The sequence below is a fragment of the Mycteria americana genome, chromosome 3, assembly GCF_035582795.1.
Source record: "Mycteria americana isolate JAX WOST 10 ecotype Jacksonville Zoo and Gardens chromosome 3, USCA_MyAme_1.0, whole genome shotgun sequence".
Taxonomy (NCBI): domain Eukaryota; kingdom Metazoa; phylum Chordata; class Aves; order Ciconiiformes; family Ciconiidae; genus Mycteria; species Mycteria americana.
Window position 1 is genome coordinate 52,272,323 of NC_134367.1, and position 16,700 is coordinate 52,289,022.

Consider the following 16,700-nt stretch of genomic DNA (forward strand, 5'->3'; position numbering starts at 1 on the left):
TATTTAATATCGTTTATGCCTTGAAGATTTCTGATCTACAATCAAGTTCAGTACATATTAAAACTACCACAAAAATTTGAGGAAGAGGCTTTTTCTTGCATAACTTTATGCCTGTTGTGAAGGAGGGTGGAGGTTTGATGGCAGGTGACAGTTAACATTGCACTGCACATATTAAAGCATATTAAAGCATAAGCGTAAATTAAAGTAGAGAGATAATAGTGTGCTGATCCAAAGTCAGTGTTCACATGAAGGTTTCTCATCTGGCAACCCAGTGTGTTTTTTTTAGTCTGACAGAAAGTGTGACTAGCATGTAAATACCTTCCTGTATTGGGTGCAGGTGCCCAGGTGCTGGAGGGCTGCAGGGTGGCCTCTGTGAGGAGAAGCTGGGGCTGCCTGGTGCTGGACACGGCTGGTTCCAGCCAGCTCCAACCGACCCACTGTGGGGCACAGCTGAGCCCAGCAGCCAAGATGATGGTGCCTCTGTGGTAACTTATTTGAGAAAGAGTGGAAAAACTCTATGTGGCAGCTGTGAGAGAGAGGAGTGAGGAAAATTGTGAGAGAAACAGCCCTGCAAACACCAAGATCAGTGAAGGAGGAGGTGCTCCAGGTGCCAGAGCAGAGACCCCCTGCAGCCCCTGGGGAGGACCATGCTGGAGCAGGGGGATATTTCCTGGAGGAGCTGCAGCCTGTGGAGAGGACTCACGCTGGAGCAGGGAAAAGTGTGAGGTGGAAGGAGCAGCAGAGAGGAACTGTTATGAACTGACCGCAACCCCCCATTTCCCACCCCGCTGCGCTGCTCAGGGCAGGGGGAAGGTAGAGGAGTTGGGAGTGAAGCTGTGCCTGGGAAGAAGGGAGGGTGGGGGGGAAAGGTGTTTTAATTTATCTTTGTTTCTTGCTATCAGAACCTATTTTAATTGTCATAGATTGCATTTATTTTCCCCAAGTCAAGTCTATTTTGCCTGTGATTGTAGATGTTAGGCAGTCTCCCTGTCCTTACCTTGACCTTTTCCATCGTATTTTCTCTCCCAGTCCTGTTGAGGAGGGGGAGTGAGAGAGTGGCTGGGTGGGGGTCTGGCAGCTGGCCAAGGTCAACCCACTACACTTCCTTAGGGCTTTGTGTTTTAGACATATCCATGGGCTCAACGAGTATCTTCTGCAAGCATTTTGTCCGAGTTCTTAAGTGTTTTCTTTATACTATTTGCAGGTTTAAAAATTGTGCACTGCCATATTAGTGCCCTGCCATATTTTTCAAGTAACTTTTAGGGTATTTTCATTTCTTTTTTGTTTTTCTGCTGATTAAGCTCTGTGTTGCTTTTTAACTGAGTGTGAAATAAGTTCTTTACAGCGCTAACATTTCTTAATGATAATTAGTCTATACAAAGAAGCAAATCATAGTTTGAGACCAGGAGTTCTAAGAAGTAATCTTCTTAAAGAAAAAAAAAATTGTGGGCAGAATGTTTGATTTCAGAACTATTATCCTGCCATTATAAACAACAATTTGCAGTAAGAAGTTTTTTATTTTGTTTAGACTCCTTTTAGAAGCTATTTTTATTGGTTTGGCTGAATCAAAAGATTGATAAAAGAGGGTGTAAAGCCTTTCAATTAGATTGCCTTGGTTAAAACTCAGTCCCAGGTGGAAGTGACTAATGATTGTTCCTATCTTGTGGTTGCTTAGTGATGGTTGTGCAATAAATTAAGCTTCAGTCCAGCTCTCATAGGCAAGTACCTGCATGGTGCACTGTTGTGGTTGGTAAAGTGCACTTGCTAAGAAGTTTCAGCAAGGCCAAGGGCAGACTAAACCTGGAAACGGGACGTTTCAGCTCAGGTGATGGTTAAAGAATGTTGGCAGAGTAGCATGAGGAAGTCTGCACAGTTTCTCCTTGTGTACTGTTCTGTTGAGAAAGTACTTTGTTGGTCAAGGTTGTCCATTTATCTAAATGCAGTGGCTGTGCTGTGGAGTGGAATTGTTTGAGGCATTTGGAAAATGCTTCAATTTATTCAGTTCAACTTAGTAATAAATGGAATAAGAGAATAAGGATAGAAACTCCCAGATAGGTTTCTGTAGCTTATCTGTGGATTCTCATTTCTTTTACTGTAATGATTTCTGTTAATAAAAATAGTTGTAAACAGTACAGCACATTTCGGCTTTGATTAATTTTACAATTATATTACAACCTCAGAACTTAATTTGTTTGATGATACATGCTCAGTGTTGTGTTGATTTGGTATTTTTATTTATTCTTTCTTAGTATTCGTGTGATGGCAAATTTAATTGCAGTACATGTCTGATACAGTTTTATTTGTGCTTCATATCATCCAGTAAGACAGACTTATTTATTCATTAGATGCATAAATTAGGTAGCAGAAGCAGCTAATGCTGAAATGTCATTTTTAGTTTCATTTTTGCATTGTTAGTTTTCATTTCAAACCTTTCATCATCTTTGTTTTCATTTCAGACCTTGAAGGTTGAATATGAGCTGGCATATCATGCTGTTTTTCAAGTAATTCTGGGGTTGTTGATTGTTAGCTAGTCCAGAAAACTTCCCAAGTAGAAGCTTAATTTTTGGGTTCATAGTTTTGAGGACTAGTCCAAATGGAAAAGTTTTTGCAGGTATTCCCTTCTTTATTACTTCCACAAGAATATCCTCTAACATGCAGTGGGTAAGATTCCCATTCGCTAAATCAAGATTTCCCATTGCCTGGCTTTCTAAGAAGGTGGCTTCTTTAAGCCTGTTGATGCTGGGTTTTGATGCTGTTCTCAACTGACCTTCCTCAATACATTACACAGCGTCGCTTTCTAACTTAAAACAAAACCCCTAAATTAGTCCTTAAAGGACTTCAAAGAGAGCTTCTTAAGTACCATTCATTAGGGTGGTTGCTACCATAGTCTGCAGATACAATTACTTCTCATTTAATCTAACTCTGCTGCTGTTGTAAGCAGCAGCAGCACTTAAAGCTGGCACTGTAGCTGTGCATAGCTCACTGTAGCAGCTGCCAAGCTGATGTGGGTGATGCATTCCTCATATCACTTCCTTATGTTTTATCGGTCTATTAAAATGGAAATGGAGAAGTATCCAACTGAACTTCCTTAGTAATAGCATTTGCAACTCCATGTGCATCTCTCTCTCTCTCTTCCTGTGTGTCATGTGCCGTCTTCCAATTTTAAATGTGGTCTTTGGTCCAAACTGCCATTTGGACAAGCATCTTAAAGTTGTACTGTTCTATTTTTATTCAGGATGATTTGTCGTTAACCGGAGATGTCACTTTGGGAAGAAATTATGTTCATTTAATGAGCTGGACGTGGGAGGAGATCACTGAGCTGTATTGCAGTATTATAGGCTACTTAAAATTATTTAGCTTTAATTAACAATTTTCTACAAATAGAGAAGCAGCACTCTTAAAATGCAAACTAACATCATCTGTGTATTACAAATGAATATGGTATTTCCCCCTGCCCATTCACTTTCCACTGCATGAAGGAAAACATGGTATGATGGCATAGTTTAAGCAAGTGACCATCTTGGTGGTTTGGTGTTTCTTGCTGGTGGATGATACCAGCAGAACAGCTCCATCCTCTACCTTTGTGCCATTCAGTGCCATGCAGTGGGGGCTCCAACCCCTGTTGTTACAATTTCCCTCCTGGGAAGCACAGATGTTGGCACTAAGGGATCTCCTGCAGAGGGTACTCTGAGGGGGGCAGGCTGGGGAGCCTGGGCTGTGCACAGCTGCACACTACTGCTGAAAAAACAGTAGGGAACAGTTTCTTCTGCCGAAGTGCGGCCTCAAAAGCTTCAGTGAGGGAGTGCTGCGATGGCATATGACTTTGAATGGCCTTCTTTACTATCATTAGGAGTAAACAGCAAAACTTGCCACCCAGTAGGCACTGTAATGTCAGTGTACAAGGTGGAGCCAGGAGGTGGTGGTGTTTCCTTTTATAGCTCTTAAAGTTGTGTTTTATTTTCTTTTTTAGAGCTTACTGACTATCTAGATGCTTTTGTGATTTCAAGGAAGCTGAAGAGAGCTTTAAGTTCTTCTTTCACCTTCTATATTTTGACAGTAAAGATGTTTCTTAACATCTAATTGGTATAAATTATGGAATTCTGAGCTTTGTATGAATGTTATTATTGATTTCATCTCCCACATCTTAAATCCATGTGACTTTTAAGAGCTGGCTGCATAGATCCACATGAATTTGCCATGCTTTCCTACTAGGCTGAGCATTATTAATGAGTTACACCTTGCTGTGTGGTAGCGCCACACTGATTAAATGAATTACTAAAATGAGAGCTGCTTATAGCAAGTCAGTCCTGCAACCTGTGCTTACTGTTAATTCCTCTGAATGTAAAAATTCATTTATTGTTTGATTCCCTTAAATGAGAAATGGACACATTGTATGCTTATCTGTGGTCTTTCTTTCATATTTTAAATGAGAAATAAAGCTAGTCTTTTAAAAAAAGTAGTATTTTTAACCAGCATGGCTGGTCAAATTAAACTTGAGTGTTGTGGAAGAACATTGGTGAGAAGTCTATCATAGCAAATATAAATAAAAAATGAAGAAAACTTGCAGTACTGAAGTACTTACAATTTTTCTGTGTTTAGTATAGGCTAACAAAGACTAGTTGTCAGAAGTAGCAATATAGCAACAGTAGTTTTAGATCATGAAAAGTTACAAACTTTTGTGCATAAGCTTCTGCTAAATTTTACAAAGCAAATGGGAAGACAGTAACAGCTGGGGCAGGGCATAGTTGGGCAGTGCCTGGTGTAAGTTACATTTTTTTCCTCTCTAAACAGGTTTTCACCTTTCTCCAAGTTTTAATTTTTTACCTCCTTGTTCAGTGGAGAGAATGAGGTCTTTTTGAAGTTGTACGTTGTATACAAATGTACCTACCTAAGGTACTGATGTCTAAAACAGTTTATTCACACTCCGTATGGAATGTTACAGATTTGATGTTAGTTGAAATTGATCTAGTTGAGAAACTATATAAATGGCATTGTTGATGTCTTATGTTACAATGGACTTTGGTTGCTTTATCTTGTATAATATTCTGACTTTTTTTTTTAATGTAGCGATATTTTCTTGTTGGAAGTAATCCTGCAGAAACCAAATACCGTGTTTTGAAAATAGATCGCACTGAACCAAAGGATTTGGTTATAATTGATGATAAGGTGAGTGCCTCTCTGTTTAGTTTTTTTTCAGTTATTCCAAATAATGCTGTCTGTTATTGAGCTGAATTTAAACATTACACATTTACTCGGTTTCAACAAAGGTATGTTCCAGCATCATAGAATCATACAACAGTTGAGGTTGGAGGGGATCTCTGGAGACTGTCTAGTCCTACCCTCGTGCTCAGAGCAATGTCAACTAGATCAGGTTGCTCAGGGCCGTGTTGAGTCACGTTTTGAATATGGCTGGAGACTCCACAATGTCTCTGGGTAACCTGTTCCAGTGTTCAACTGTCCTCGCAGTAAAAAAGAATTTTCTTATGTTCAAATGGAATTTTCCTGTATTTCAATTTGTGCCCATTGCCTCTTGTCCTTTGACTGGATACCACTGAGAAGAGTCTGCCTCAGACTTCTTTATTCCCTTCTACCAGGTATTTATACACATTGATAAGATCCCCTCTGAGCTTTCTCTTCTGCAGGATAATCAATCCCAACTCTCTCGGCCTCTCCTTGTATGTCAGATGTATACAATATTAGCATGATAATGACTAGTTACAGTATGGGAGTGGCCACAAGATCTCCAAACAGCACCGTTCATTTTAATGAAGTTTTCCCAAGTTTTTCAGTTTATTACGTATATGTTCCCAATGGTTTTCTTATGTTCAACTATGCTGTTCTAAGTGCAAAATGTATTTAATTACTATCTAGCCAAATTTTTAGTTTGTGATATATCTGAAGCAAAATAAACAGCAAGCAACAAGAGTCTTAATATACACAATAGAATAAGACTTGATTCCTTTCCAAGAAGTTTATGGTTTTAAATCTTAACACTTAAGACTTAGAAATGTTTGAATTCACATGTGACCGTGAATATTTCTGTTGCAGTGAATGGTGAGTTTTGTGTGTAAAAACTTGTTGTACTTGTTGGTAGGACTGAAACAGGAGACAGAGGATGCAGGGCAGTTTATTGTATATTAAGTACATTGTTCTATTCTCTGGATGAAATAACATTTAACTACCAAAACAGTAACTTAAGTGACTTTTTATTTTAAAGCACGTGTATACACAACAAGAGGTGAGGGAACTTCTTGGCCGTTTAGACCTGGGAAATAGAACAAAGATTGGGCAGAAGGGCTCTTCTGGGTTATCTCGAGCTGTCTCTGCTTTTGGTGTAGTAGGTAAGTGTTTTGTTTGGTTTTATAAAATCTTTATTTCTTAAGGAGGTGAGGCTTACTGTGTCACATCTTTCTGTCTCCCTGATTTTATTTTTTTTTTAAACTGAAGAGGATTGAGAAATTTCCTTCTCCAGGATAAATAAGTTTCTATGTATTTTGTGAAAACAGATGGCCAGTATGGGGATGAGAGTTGTGCTGTAACTAGTATCCTCTTTGTCACTAAGGGAGAGATCTAGGAAATGGCCAAACTCTAGAAGCTTGGTTGAAGATGTCACCAAACTCAACTGATTGCAGGATACAAATAACGTGGAACATGGCCTCCTGGATTCCAGAGCTCACACAATGCTTTTTTTAAAAGAAAACAAAAGTTGACGTCCTTTATTAGGTTGTATTTCATCATCACACGCTATTCAGAAGGATGACTTAATTTTGGTTTTGGTTAAGTTTTTGTGGTGACATATTTCAGTATTTCTTTTTCATGTTTGAACAAGCATAACTGACTAGTATGTCAACTGATTTTTTTAATGCTGATCAGCTGTCCATAATCCTAGAGAATTGCTTGAAGGATTTAATAGCTTCTACCTTCATCTACCTACATTTACTTTCCTCCCTGTTGTCAGATACTGAGGTTGATATATTGATGGGTGATGTCCCCAAAGTAAATGTTAACGTGTGCTCTGACAGCCCCCAAGAATACTTCTTTGCATCGATATACACCTGAACGTCTACATCCAAAGCTGCAGAGAAGGTGGAGACTGCAATTACTTTAAAAGATGCTCCCGAATTTTGCATAACAACCAAAACATAAGAAAATATTATTAGTATTCTAATCTAAAGTGGCAGATTAAGCAAACTCTCTTCTATGTTCTTTTGGCCCATGAAGCATTTTGGAACCTATCAATGGATCTACTTTTCAGAATTTCCTCAGATGAGGTTTATATTCCTTATTAATTTAAGAATATTAGTAATATGGGTAAACCTAAAGAAGCTTCTAACAGTCTTGAAGCATTGGCTTTTTTTTGCACAAGCCATCAATGCTCACTATCTAAATATGTGATAATATATTCAGTTGGAAAGTGGTTGTGTTCAGTGAAAATTTTGCATCTCAATTGTATGTTTATATGTAGTCCTCATGACAGGAGAGTTTATTTTAGTTTTGTTTGTAGCTGGACAAATGTATTGGGTATCAGATATGGTGTGCTATTTCTAGATTATTTTTTTAGAAGTAACAGGCTCTCTTAGTGATCTTCAGATTATCTTGCACTTTTAAAGTATATGCTTTAGATGTCTTCCATCTTGATCCTATCTAATCATATCTGTATGTGTAAACATCTGATTTGAGGGAATGCAGCTGGTCATTTATTTCTGCCTCCTGGCTCAGGTCAGGAGTATAGGCCTATTTTTGTAGAATTGGAAAGGACAGCTTTGCTTTGTTCTCTGGTTATTTTGTTAACCAGAGACAGTGCATTCTGTGCACTCAGAATGGGGGTGCTGATAGGCTAAGTTCGGGTTCACTGTATAATGTTTAAAAGTAGAAATTACTTTTAAATGGAGAGAACCAGGCCAAGGGGAAAGGCCGCATTCCTTATCAGACTTTGGTATAACATCTGCTGAAATTCAAAGGGTAGAGACTGTTCACTTAAGTGATTTTGGTACCTGGAGGATACAGGAAGAACTTTGACTGCTATTTAACAACTGAAATTCGATAGTCTAGCTGCTTCAACAGGAAGACTTTCTTATTGTCAGCAGGATCTCATGTCCTTGTGCAGGTGAGAGCATTTTGCCAAGGGGGGCTAATAAGGCAGAAGAAAAGAATTACAGTTCATACGATCACATTGCAGCCTCCAGCAGTGACAGGGAGGAAAACGTGTGCTTTGCTCATCCTTCTTCTTTAATTTATAGTGCAAAGCTAAAACAACTGAATATAAATACAAGGTAAAATGTGAATTGTGAGGGGTTTTTTTCCTCCCAATTAATATATTTGTTGACAGTGCAGCAGTGACTGGGTTTCAGGCTCTTTACTAGTAGCAACCCATCAAAGCAGCTATCTCCAAGAGCTAATTCATGTAATTTATTAGTTATTAAAACTTAGTACTGCTGTATCACTGCCTATACTATATTAGAAACAAATTCATGTTCAGGGGTGGTTACGTATGTCTATTTTTAATTTGAATTTATACATTAGTATTGTATTTAAGATTTGTTATGCTTTTTCCTAATGATATGTAGTAGAGACATCCAAAGAAGCAACTTGGTGAAGAAGCATGGCTATGCCCTATAGTGTTAGGGAATGAGGGTGGAGGCTTCAGAAGCCTTCTTTTGATAGGTAATAAAGCCAGACACTGCCTGTTCTACCTCCTTAGCCCTCTGGACTTGAGCAGGGTCAAGTGTTGGTATCTGAGAGGGGAGACAGAAAGAAAGGATTACCCTGATGCTCTGAATGGCTAATTTGGGGGAGATGTTGCTATAGACAGGGAATTTCATTCCCTGCTGTTAAGGAGAGAGAGCACAAATGTGTTGTAGTACCCTCAACTCCTTTTGCTGTTCTGTGCACCTCCCCAGTAGAGAATACATAAAGCCGAAAAGAAAATTGGAGATTGGGATTCCTTCTTGCCCTGGAAAATTAACCTTTTGGTGTCTGAAGTAGTTAGGGTATGCATCGCTCTGAACAATGAGAGTCCTATAAAAAGCAAATACAAATATCTTAAGTAGACAACAACTTACTCTGAATTTTCAATGTCTTAACTTTGCTACCTAATATTAAAAATATGCAGAGTGGAGGGGGAAAAAAATAAAAACTATGTACTTTATGGATTAACCTTTACTGGGGGTGAATTGTAAGACTCTGTGTCTATGCATATGTGTATCTTTGTATGTGTATATATATGCACATTATACATAAAACATTAAGAACAAACAAAAATTCTATGAAGTCTTGAAACAACTCTGATACTGTTTTTCTAAATATGTTTGATCAAATCAGCGTAAACATCCAACTGATAGCACTTTAATGCTGTTTTAACAGGTTTTGTCAGGTTTTTAGAAGGCTACTACATTGTGTTAATAACCAAGAGAAGAAAAATGGCAGACATTGGAGGTCATGCAATATATAAAATAGAAGATACAAATATGATCTACATTCCAAATGACTCTGTAAGAGTCACTCATCCTGATGAAGCCAGGTAAATAATGGTGGTAAACAGTGTGTATGTTTTGAATATTTTCTAAGCAATGGTGAACTGCGACTAGAGATTTCGGTCATGGATTTCCTTCTGATAGTATGTCATTCGAGCCATTTTATCTTAGCTGATAAATTAGTGTGGAAGAATGGAGAATGGGCCACAAGTTCTGTGGCCTCTAACCTGGAGGGTAAATACAACTGTTACAGTCTTTTAGAGCTTTTTGTCCACATCTCCATATCACCTACATGTCAAAGCTATATCCTAGCAAATGTGCACCAGGAAGCATCCAATATAAACGTTGTTCTTACAAGGGCAAAGTAATGCTAATACTGGTTTATGTTGTTTGGGGTACTGTTCTTTTGTTAGTAGCTCTAGCATCATGTTAATCTCACCTGAAGAGATCTTTTTTGCCCTTCAACAAGTACTGAGTAGATTATTTAATTTAATGATTCTGTGCTGTCAGAACCTTGTCAATGTTGGTGTTGTAAAGGGTGATAAACTGACCAACTGGTAAATTTAGCTTCTTTTTTCCTTTCTGTGGCTTCTTTCTGAAGAAAGAAATTTGAGCCTTTGATGAGCAAGGAACCTTGTATGAAATGTACAAGTACATCCTGCTGGTGTTTTTATCAGGGTGGGGTAACTTTACTTCTATGAAACACCAGACAAATGATATCAATAAACTGCTTTTCAGTTTGTACCAAGTGTGAACAGTAAAAAAGTGATGGATCATGTTAAACTGATGTCAGGTAATAAATAAAGCCAATGGTAATTATTTAAAAAGTTTCCACTTTAAGGTATGATAGTAAACCCCAGTCTCCCCTCTTAGAATGCAGCAGACCATATTGTCTAACCTATATATTTATGGTGTTAGCCATTTTACCTTTCATAGACTGTGTTATAGTTTCTTCTGAGAATTTGCAAGTGTATGACAGGCTGAAGTAGATATTTATTTTCTTGTTCATTTATTTGAGAATAACACAGAAAATCTTTAATTCTTGTATAGTACTGTTGGGAGTTTGCTTGTGTAAGTCCTAGAGAATTTCACCCACATATGTGGAAAATAGCTACAACTATCTACAACTGCATAAAGAAGCAGAGTACGTACACAAGTAGACACTGGATTAAAAAAAGGCTGTATGATTTATGTAATCGAGATGCTGACATTCTAGTGGAATTACCTGTCAAAACAATTACAGTAAGATACTAGAGAATTTATGGCAAGAGTCAATATTTATAAGTAGTTTAGTTTCTGAGATCCTCTGACGGACTTCTTGGGGTCTGTCTAGTTAAAGTAATAACTGTCCCTTTAACTTGAATTATTTTGCTAGGTATCTGAGAATCTTTCAAAATGTGGACCTTTCTAGCAACTTCTATTTTAGGTAAGTATTAGTTACTAATTCCTTTAAAAAAATTGTATACTTACACTTGCTATAAGATTCTGCTTTTCGATTTTGATACCCAAGATCTTTAGGTTGGTATTCTGGGGAAATAAGACACGTGATCACACTACTTGTCCATTTTCATCTGTGTCTTTTGAACCTGCTTTCTGCTTCAACTAATTGATTAGGAGTGTAGTCTCCCTGAAGTTGAAAAGCTATAGAAATATTAGTGATATAGTAGAAGGTAGACACTGAAATTACTGTTTCCACTGACTGTTGACCCTTGCCAGATTATGCAGAAGTTCTCTCTTTGGAAAAGTAGTATATTTCAGGGGGTTTGCTTGTCCTGTCAGTTTTTCTTTCTTGATCTCATTTTCCAGAAATAAAGCTTTGCCTTGGTTAAGAAACAAAGATATAGAAACAGGTCCTCATCTAAGATATACCCTGCGTAGGGGGGCATCTTTCATAGGGTTTTCTAGGCATTGTCAATTGTCTTGCTTATTGTTTCATAAATGCCATACCTGATACAAGTTTCTGTGTCTAGTCGCAGCTACTATTACACATGAGATTTTTGGCACAGCAGAATGATAGGGGAAATGAGGTGATAAACCTGACAGTAATAGTTATAAGACTTTAAGACTTAAAAAAAACCAAACAACCCCCCCCCACTTACAAATACCAAAAGGTGTCTAGAACATAATCCCTCTTGGAAAATAAAGGCTTTTTGTCACAGCTGTATCTGTGAAGATGAAACCTACCAAAGTTTCATGTCCGTTTCATGGTTTTGCATGGGAAGGCTTTTTAACAGTATAAAAACTTCTTTTCTTTTCCGTGCTTTGTCTCCCAGCCCTAACGTTATGCAACCTTTTTTTTTTGTTTCCCCCTCCTTCCTGCTTCAGATACTGAATTTTTGCTGTTTCTGTGGTTGTGTGTAGAGAGGAAAGGAGAAGGTTCTTATAAGACTCTGATAAATACATTTATCAGCTTAATTTAAGTTGTTCTTGGCTGAAATCATAGCACATTTTTCTGTGTGGTTTTCATATAAATCCTGAACAGAATTAGAATTTAGGTATAAGAAAACATTTGGTCTAAGGGGAAAATGGAGGAATAGCCTCAACAAGTCTTTTTACTGGGATACTGTTTAAAGATTCTGTTATATGCAAACTGAGCATATAACAGACTTTGTTTTTTTTTCTAGCAGATAAGCATATCAGGTCATTATTATGGAAATGTTGTGAATACATGGGTTAGACTTTATCATCAGTGGTAAATCTAAATGTCCAATGTTTAAATAAATTCTTTTAGATCATTAATGAATAGCTAGAACTTACTGGAGGGCCAGTAATCACTGATGCTGTCTTAGGTTAAAATGGAAATCTGTTTGTATTTCTGCTTCAAGTGTTGTGTAAATTTGGTTTCTCCTTGGGGAAATGAATCCTAGTGGCTTATAAAATTTAGCAATTAATGTAGAGTGTTGTCACTATAAAAGACATGAGATGCAGAATTTATTACTGTCCTGGAACTAATAAAAAAAACCCTTATGCTTTTCAGTAGCCACTGGTCTTAGGATGCATCTATGCTGCAATCACAAATTTGAGGACAGATACAGTTTTTCTGGACCAAATTTTTGCCTGTTTTGAGTTCAGGTAGTAGTTAGAGAGTAAGACTTAAATCTCAGAAAAATTAAGCTGTCTATGTATATGGATGTTTCTGGCAGAATAGCTATTTTTGATCTTCAGGACTGCTTCTTGGGACATAGTGAATTAAGTTTGTTGATACGCTTTGTTCAAAAGACATGTTACAATTTCAGCTGTTGTACTGTAAACAGTTTCTATGTTTGTAAAGCTTCTTTTGGAAATAATTTGTATCATTTGCCATTACAGAATCAGAATCTGTGTATCTTCTTTCAAGGTCTTTTTTTTTTTAATGGATAAAATAGTATTGTGTTAAATATATGTACAGATGGAGTGTAAGGGCTTTCTGAAAAGTTCTGTGTATCTACAATTATTAATAAATATTAACTGTCTATCAGTTACAGCTATGATCTATCTCACTCCCTTCAGTATAATCTTACTGTCCTGAGAATGCCACTTGAGACATTAAAAACTGAAACAACTCAGACCCGACAAGAGAGTTTTGATATATTTGAAGATGAAGGACTTTCAACACAAGGTGGAAGTGGTAAGAAAATATGCCTAATTAAACTAATTTTGTTGGTCATGAGTACATTTAGAATATGTTTCACTTAAGTTTACTTTTGAGAACTATTTGGATCTTCTGTATTGATCAGTAGTCTCATAACAGTCGTGAATTAATAAAAGATTACATAAAGTGCCAATTACAGACACTTGAATTTGAACAATGCAATTTCTAGAGGTGATTAATCATTGTTTTGTTAATTTACATTGCAACTCGGGGAGATAATGGAGCATGCTGACATTTTTCAGCAATTGATTATTCAACTGACATGTAAAACTTCCAATAGGAATGAATTACAAAGAGTGGGAAACAATAACTGTTTAAGTACTAATAGATTTTTTTTTTGTTTCATGTCGGAAAATATTGACGACAGAGGAATTGTATGAAGTTAGTATGAACTTGATGTAGTAAGCACTATCAGGAAGTCTAAGAAAAATTACTGTTTTCAGTTGAAAACTACAGCCTTCACTTTGGATCTAACATGTTCATAAGAGTGTAAAGATGACCAACCAGACAGGAAAACTATTTTCTCTCCCTTTGGCTTCACACTTAAAAAACAAAAGTTTCCCCTGAAATTCTTAGTATTGGATTTTATTCTGTTGAAGTTGATGCTTTTTAAGTTTTATTGCCCTGTGACTTGTACTAATTATCTGAATGCTTGTCAAAAAATTACATTTTAAATTTTTTTTTTTTTACCTTTTGGTATTGTATATGCGAAACCACTTTTTTCCTTGTTTGATCATGAAATATCAGAAATAACAGTGCTACTTTTGATTCATAGTGAATACATTGCTGTAAAAGTGGTCTCAAACAGCTGTAGAGATACGACTAACCTTCTTAGGTAGTAATAGAACACCACGCCTTTTAAATACATCGCTGATAAGCAAAGCAGTAGGATAGAGAAAGTCTGCTACTATTTTGCTTAACACTATGAACTTGATATGGAGGCCAGCTTAGATGCAACATACAATCTGGATCTGTGCTTGTATTGGTTATAAAGAGGCTCAACAGCCCCTCTGCATTACCACCCTTATTTGTGGTCACCTGCTGTGTAACTTCCATTGCACAGAAAATATAGTACACAGAGAAATATGATGCAAAAATCCCACTTGTCCTGCAGTAACTTTGGTTCTCTGAGATAGTGTGAATTGCAGGACTTGTCTTCCATCTCTTCTAATCCAAAATGAATCTTCCGAGGCACTGAAAAAGGAATTTATTGGTCCTGCTTTCTGTGCCTCCAAAGGGGACTCTGAAAGTCTGACAAGCACATAGTTAAAATACAGAAATCCCTGAAACAACCCCTGTCCCAAATTTATGCAAGATAAACTTGGACACTGTTTGTCCACCCTTTCTTTTTTTTTGACATCCTTTCATCACACCACCTAGAATAGAGCTACACTGACTACAACTCAATGATAATGAATTTTAGGTAAGTAACTAATAATCTTTGATACTGGAACTTACTATGTTAAATAGATGTAAACATCTACAATACTGTCATTTAAAAGCCTAAAGGTAATACTGTGTATAGTATGTCCTAAATCTGATGCAAAAATGGAAAGATAATCAATTAATGTATTTCCTTTTAAAGAAAAGCAATCATCCCCCCCCCCCCCCCCCCCCCAAAAGATATTACTAACATGGTCATATATATCAGGATATCGGGAATTGGTTGTCAAATACTACAATGGCAGAAATGACCGTAAAGCGTGGAGGGAGCAATAATTCCTCCTCTGCAAAGGCTCTTATCTGCACGATCCCTCAGGAATCCATTCAATGGCATCATCTCTTCTATGTCTTTGTGAAAACACTGGGAGATAAAGATGCCTTAACTTTGACCCCATCAGCAGCATGCTGATAGTGCACACTACTTTTCCAGTAGATATTAGTAACTTACCTGTTCATATGATAGAATATGTGTAAGAAACAGCTGCCTGACATTCAAGAACAAATTCTCACCAAAGTAATGCTGCTAGAAATGAGAAAGAGGACGAATTGCTGACCAAACATTTGTGGCCAGGTTCTGCTAAATGTATACACACCTTCACCAACATAGTTACATCAATTTTCCCTGGGCTTATGGTAAGTTAGGTGACTAGGTAGCAACAGTTCATTCAACAGCTGCATTTTCACCTTCAGTCTGTTAGGAGAACTCATCTTTTTCCCCCAGCAGAACATTTGGCTGCTATAATTGACATACATACTGCTATGATATAACTTATCCTGCCAAAAACTTCATTTGAAAAAACTACACAAAAAATGTAGCTGATAAGAGTTCTTTCCTATTCTTTCTCTTTAAGATTCAGACTCACGCAGTTCCCTTCACCACCTTTTAGTGCCAGTTGTCATTTTGGTCCTGATTTTTGAAACAGAAAAAGACTCAGGTTCCAGATATATCAGAAATTGAATTTTAATTTGCAGGTCTACAATGGCTGCATTTCTTGGTGTCAGTGCAAATTAGGAAAACCAGGCTAAATTATGTGAGAGGGGATTGACATGCTTTTTGTAAAGGGGTCCAGGGCTACAGATGACCTTCCAGAGCCTAACAGGTAACTCCAGAAGTGACCCAGAACTTAAAAACTTGTAAAGTCCTCCTATGAGAGTATTTTTGTCTTAACTGGAATTCACAACTTGATTTATTTCCCTTATTATCAAATCCTCTGCTGTTCCCATGCAGAGATCTCTTTTCAGTACTGGAAGTATCAGAAACTTCTGCATGAAGGCACTTAAATACTACAGTGACTAGCAACCGTAGAAAAATTTGAAATCTTCAGGCACATGCTAAAGTTTAGCATTTATGAAGTTATCTGTGTTTGGCAAACTTCAAGGATGCGAGTAAATGATATACTGAGTTTCAATCAAGGGAAAATCAAAGTAAAGGTCCAATGACCTGGATTTTAAAACAGTCCAGTGCAGGTAAGCTTGTTTCTTAACTGCTGATGCATTTTCATTGTAACAACTTCCTAGGTATATTTGGGATTTGCAGTAAGCCTTATGAAAAGTATGTGTGGAATGGCAAGCTTCTGGAGGCAGTAAAAAATACTGTTCACCGTGACTGGCTGCTGTATATTATTCACGGATTCTGTGGGCAATCAAGTATCCTTTTAGTGTTGTAATGAATGTTGATTATAGATTTTTAAAAAGTTTGAATGTGTGAAATACATTGAATTATTTCTTTGTCATGTAAATACTTTTCAATTTTAGAATTACTGGTTGGCTTTTAGTTTCATTACTTCTCTAGGTTTTATGGCTAAACAGGAAATATGGTTATGTTCTTATAACAGGGCCCTGATGCAGGTAGACTGCATTCTCAGTTAGGCACTGTCTGTAAGCATGGGGTTTAGTAATAAAGAACTTGAGAGGATTTCAAGGCTCGACTGTATTTTTCACTTATATTTGAGGAAGGGGAGAAAAGCTAAACAGAACTGAATTGCTGATATAGAAATGTTCTCTTACTAATCTCCTTTAAAACATTTTTTAGTAACTGAGATTTGCAGAAATTCTTGTATTTACTCTGTTTCTGTTGATGATAGAACTTCATGCCTGCTGTGTGAAGAGAGTTAAGTAAACACTAGAACATCTGAAAATCTTTTTTCCTGACT

At 37.1% G+C, this 16,700-nt stretch overlaps 1 protein-coding gene across 4 annotated transcripts in view; it reads left to right on the forward strand.

The window, feature by feature from the left end:
• FIG4 (FIG4 phosphoinositide 5-phosphatase) overlaps window positions 1-16,700 on the forward strand; it is a 73,668-nt gene that overhangs the window by 7,347 nt on the left and 49,621 nt on the right. For 3 of the 4 annotated variants that reach the window (XM_075498540.1, XM_075498541.1, XM_075498542.1), the window contains exons 2-7: window positions 5,068-5,166; window positions 6,218-6,341; window positions 9,364-9,520; window positions 10,849-10,899; window positions 12,932-13,080; window positions 16,066-16,194. In XM_075498540.1, coding sequence (XP_075354655.1) covers window positions 5,068-5,166; window positions 6,218-6,341; window positions 9,364-9,520; window positions 10,849-10,899; window positions 12,932-13,080; window positions 16,066-16,194 — 709 coding nt within the window. Of the gene's footprint in view, window positions 1-5,067; window positions 5,167-6,217; window positions 6,342-9,363; window positions 9,521-10,848; window positions 10,900-12,931; window positions 13,081-16,065; window positions 16,195-16,700 lie in introns of those variants that run through there. The other variant, XM_075498543.1, reaches the window with a different exon arrangement.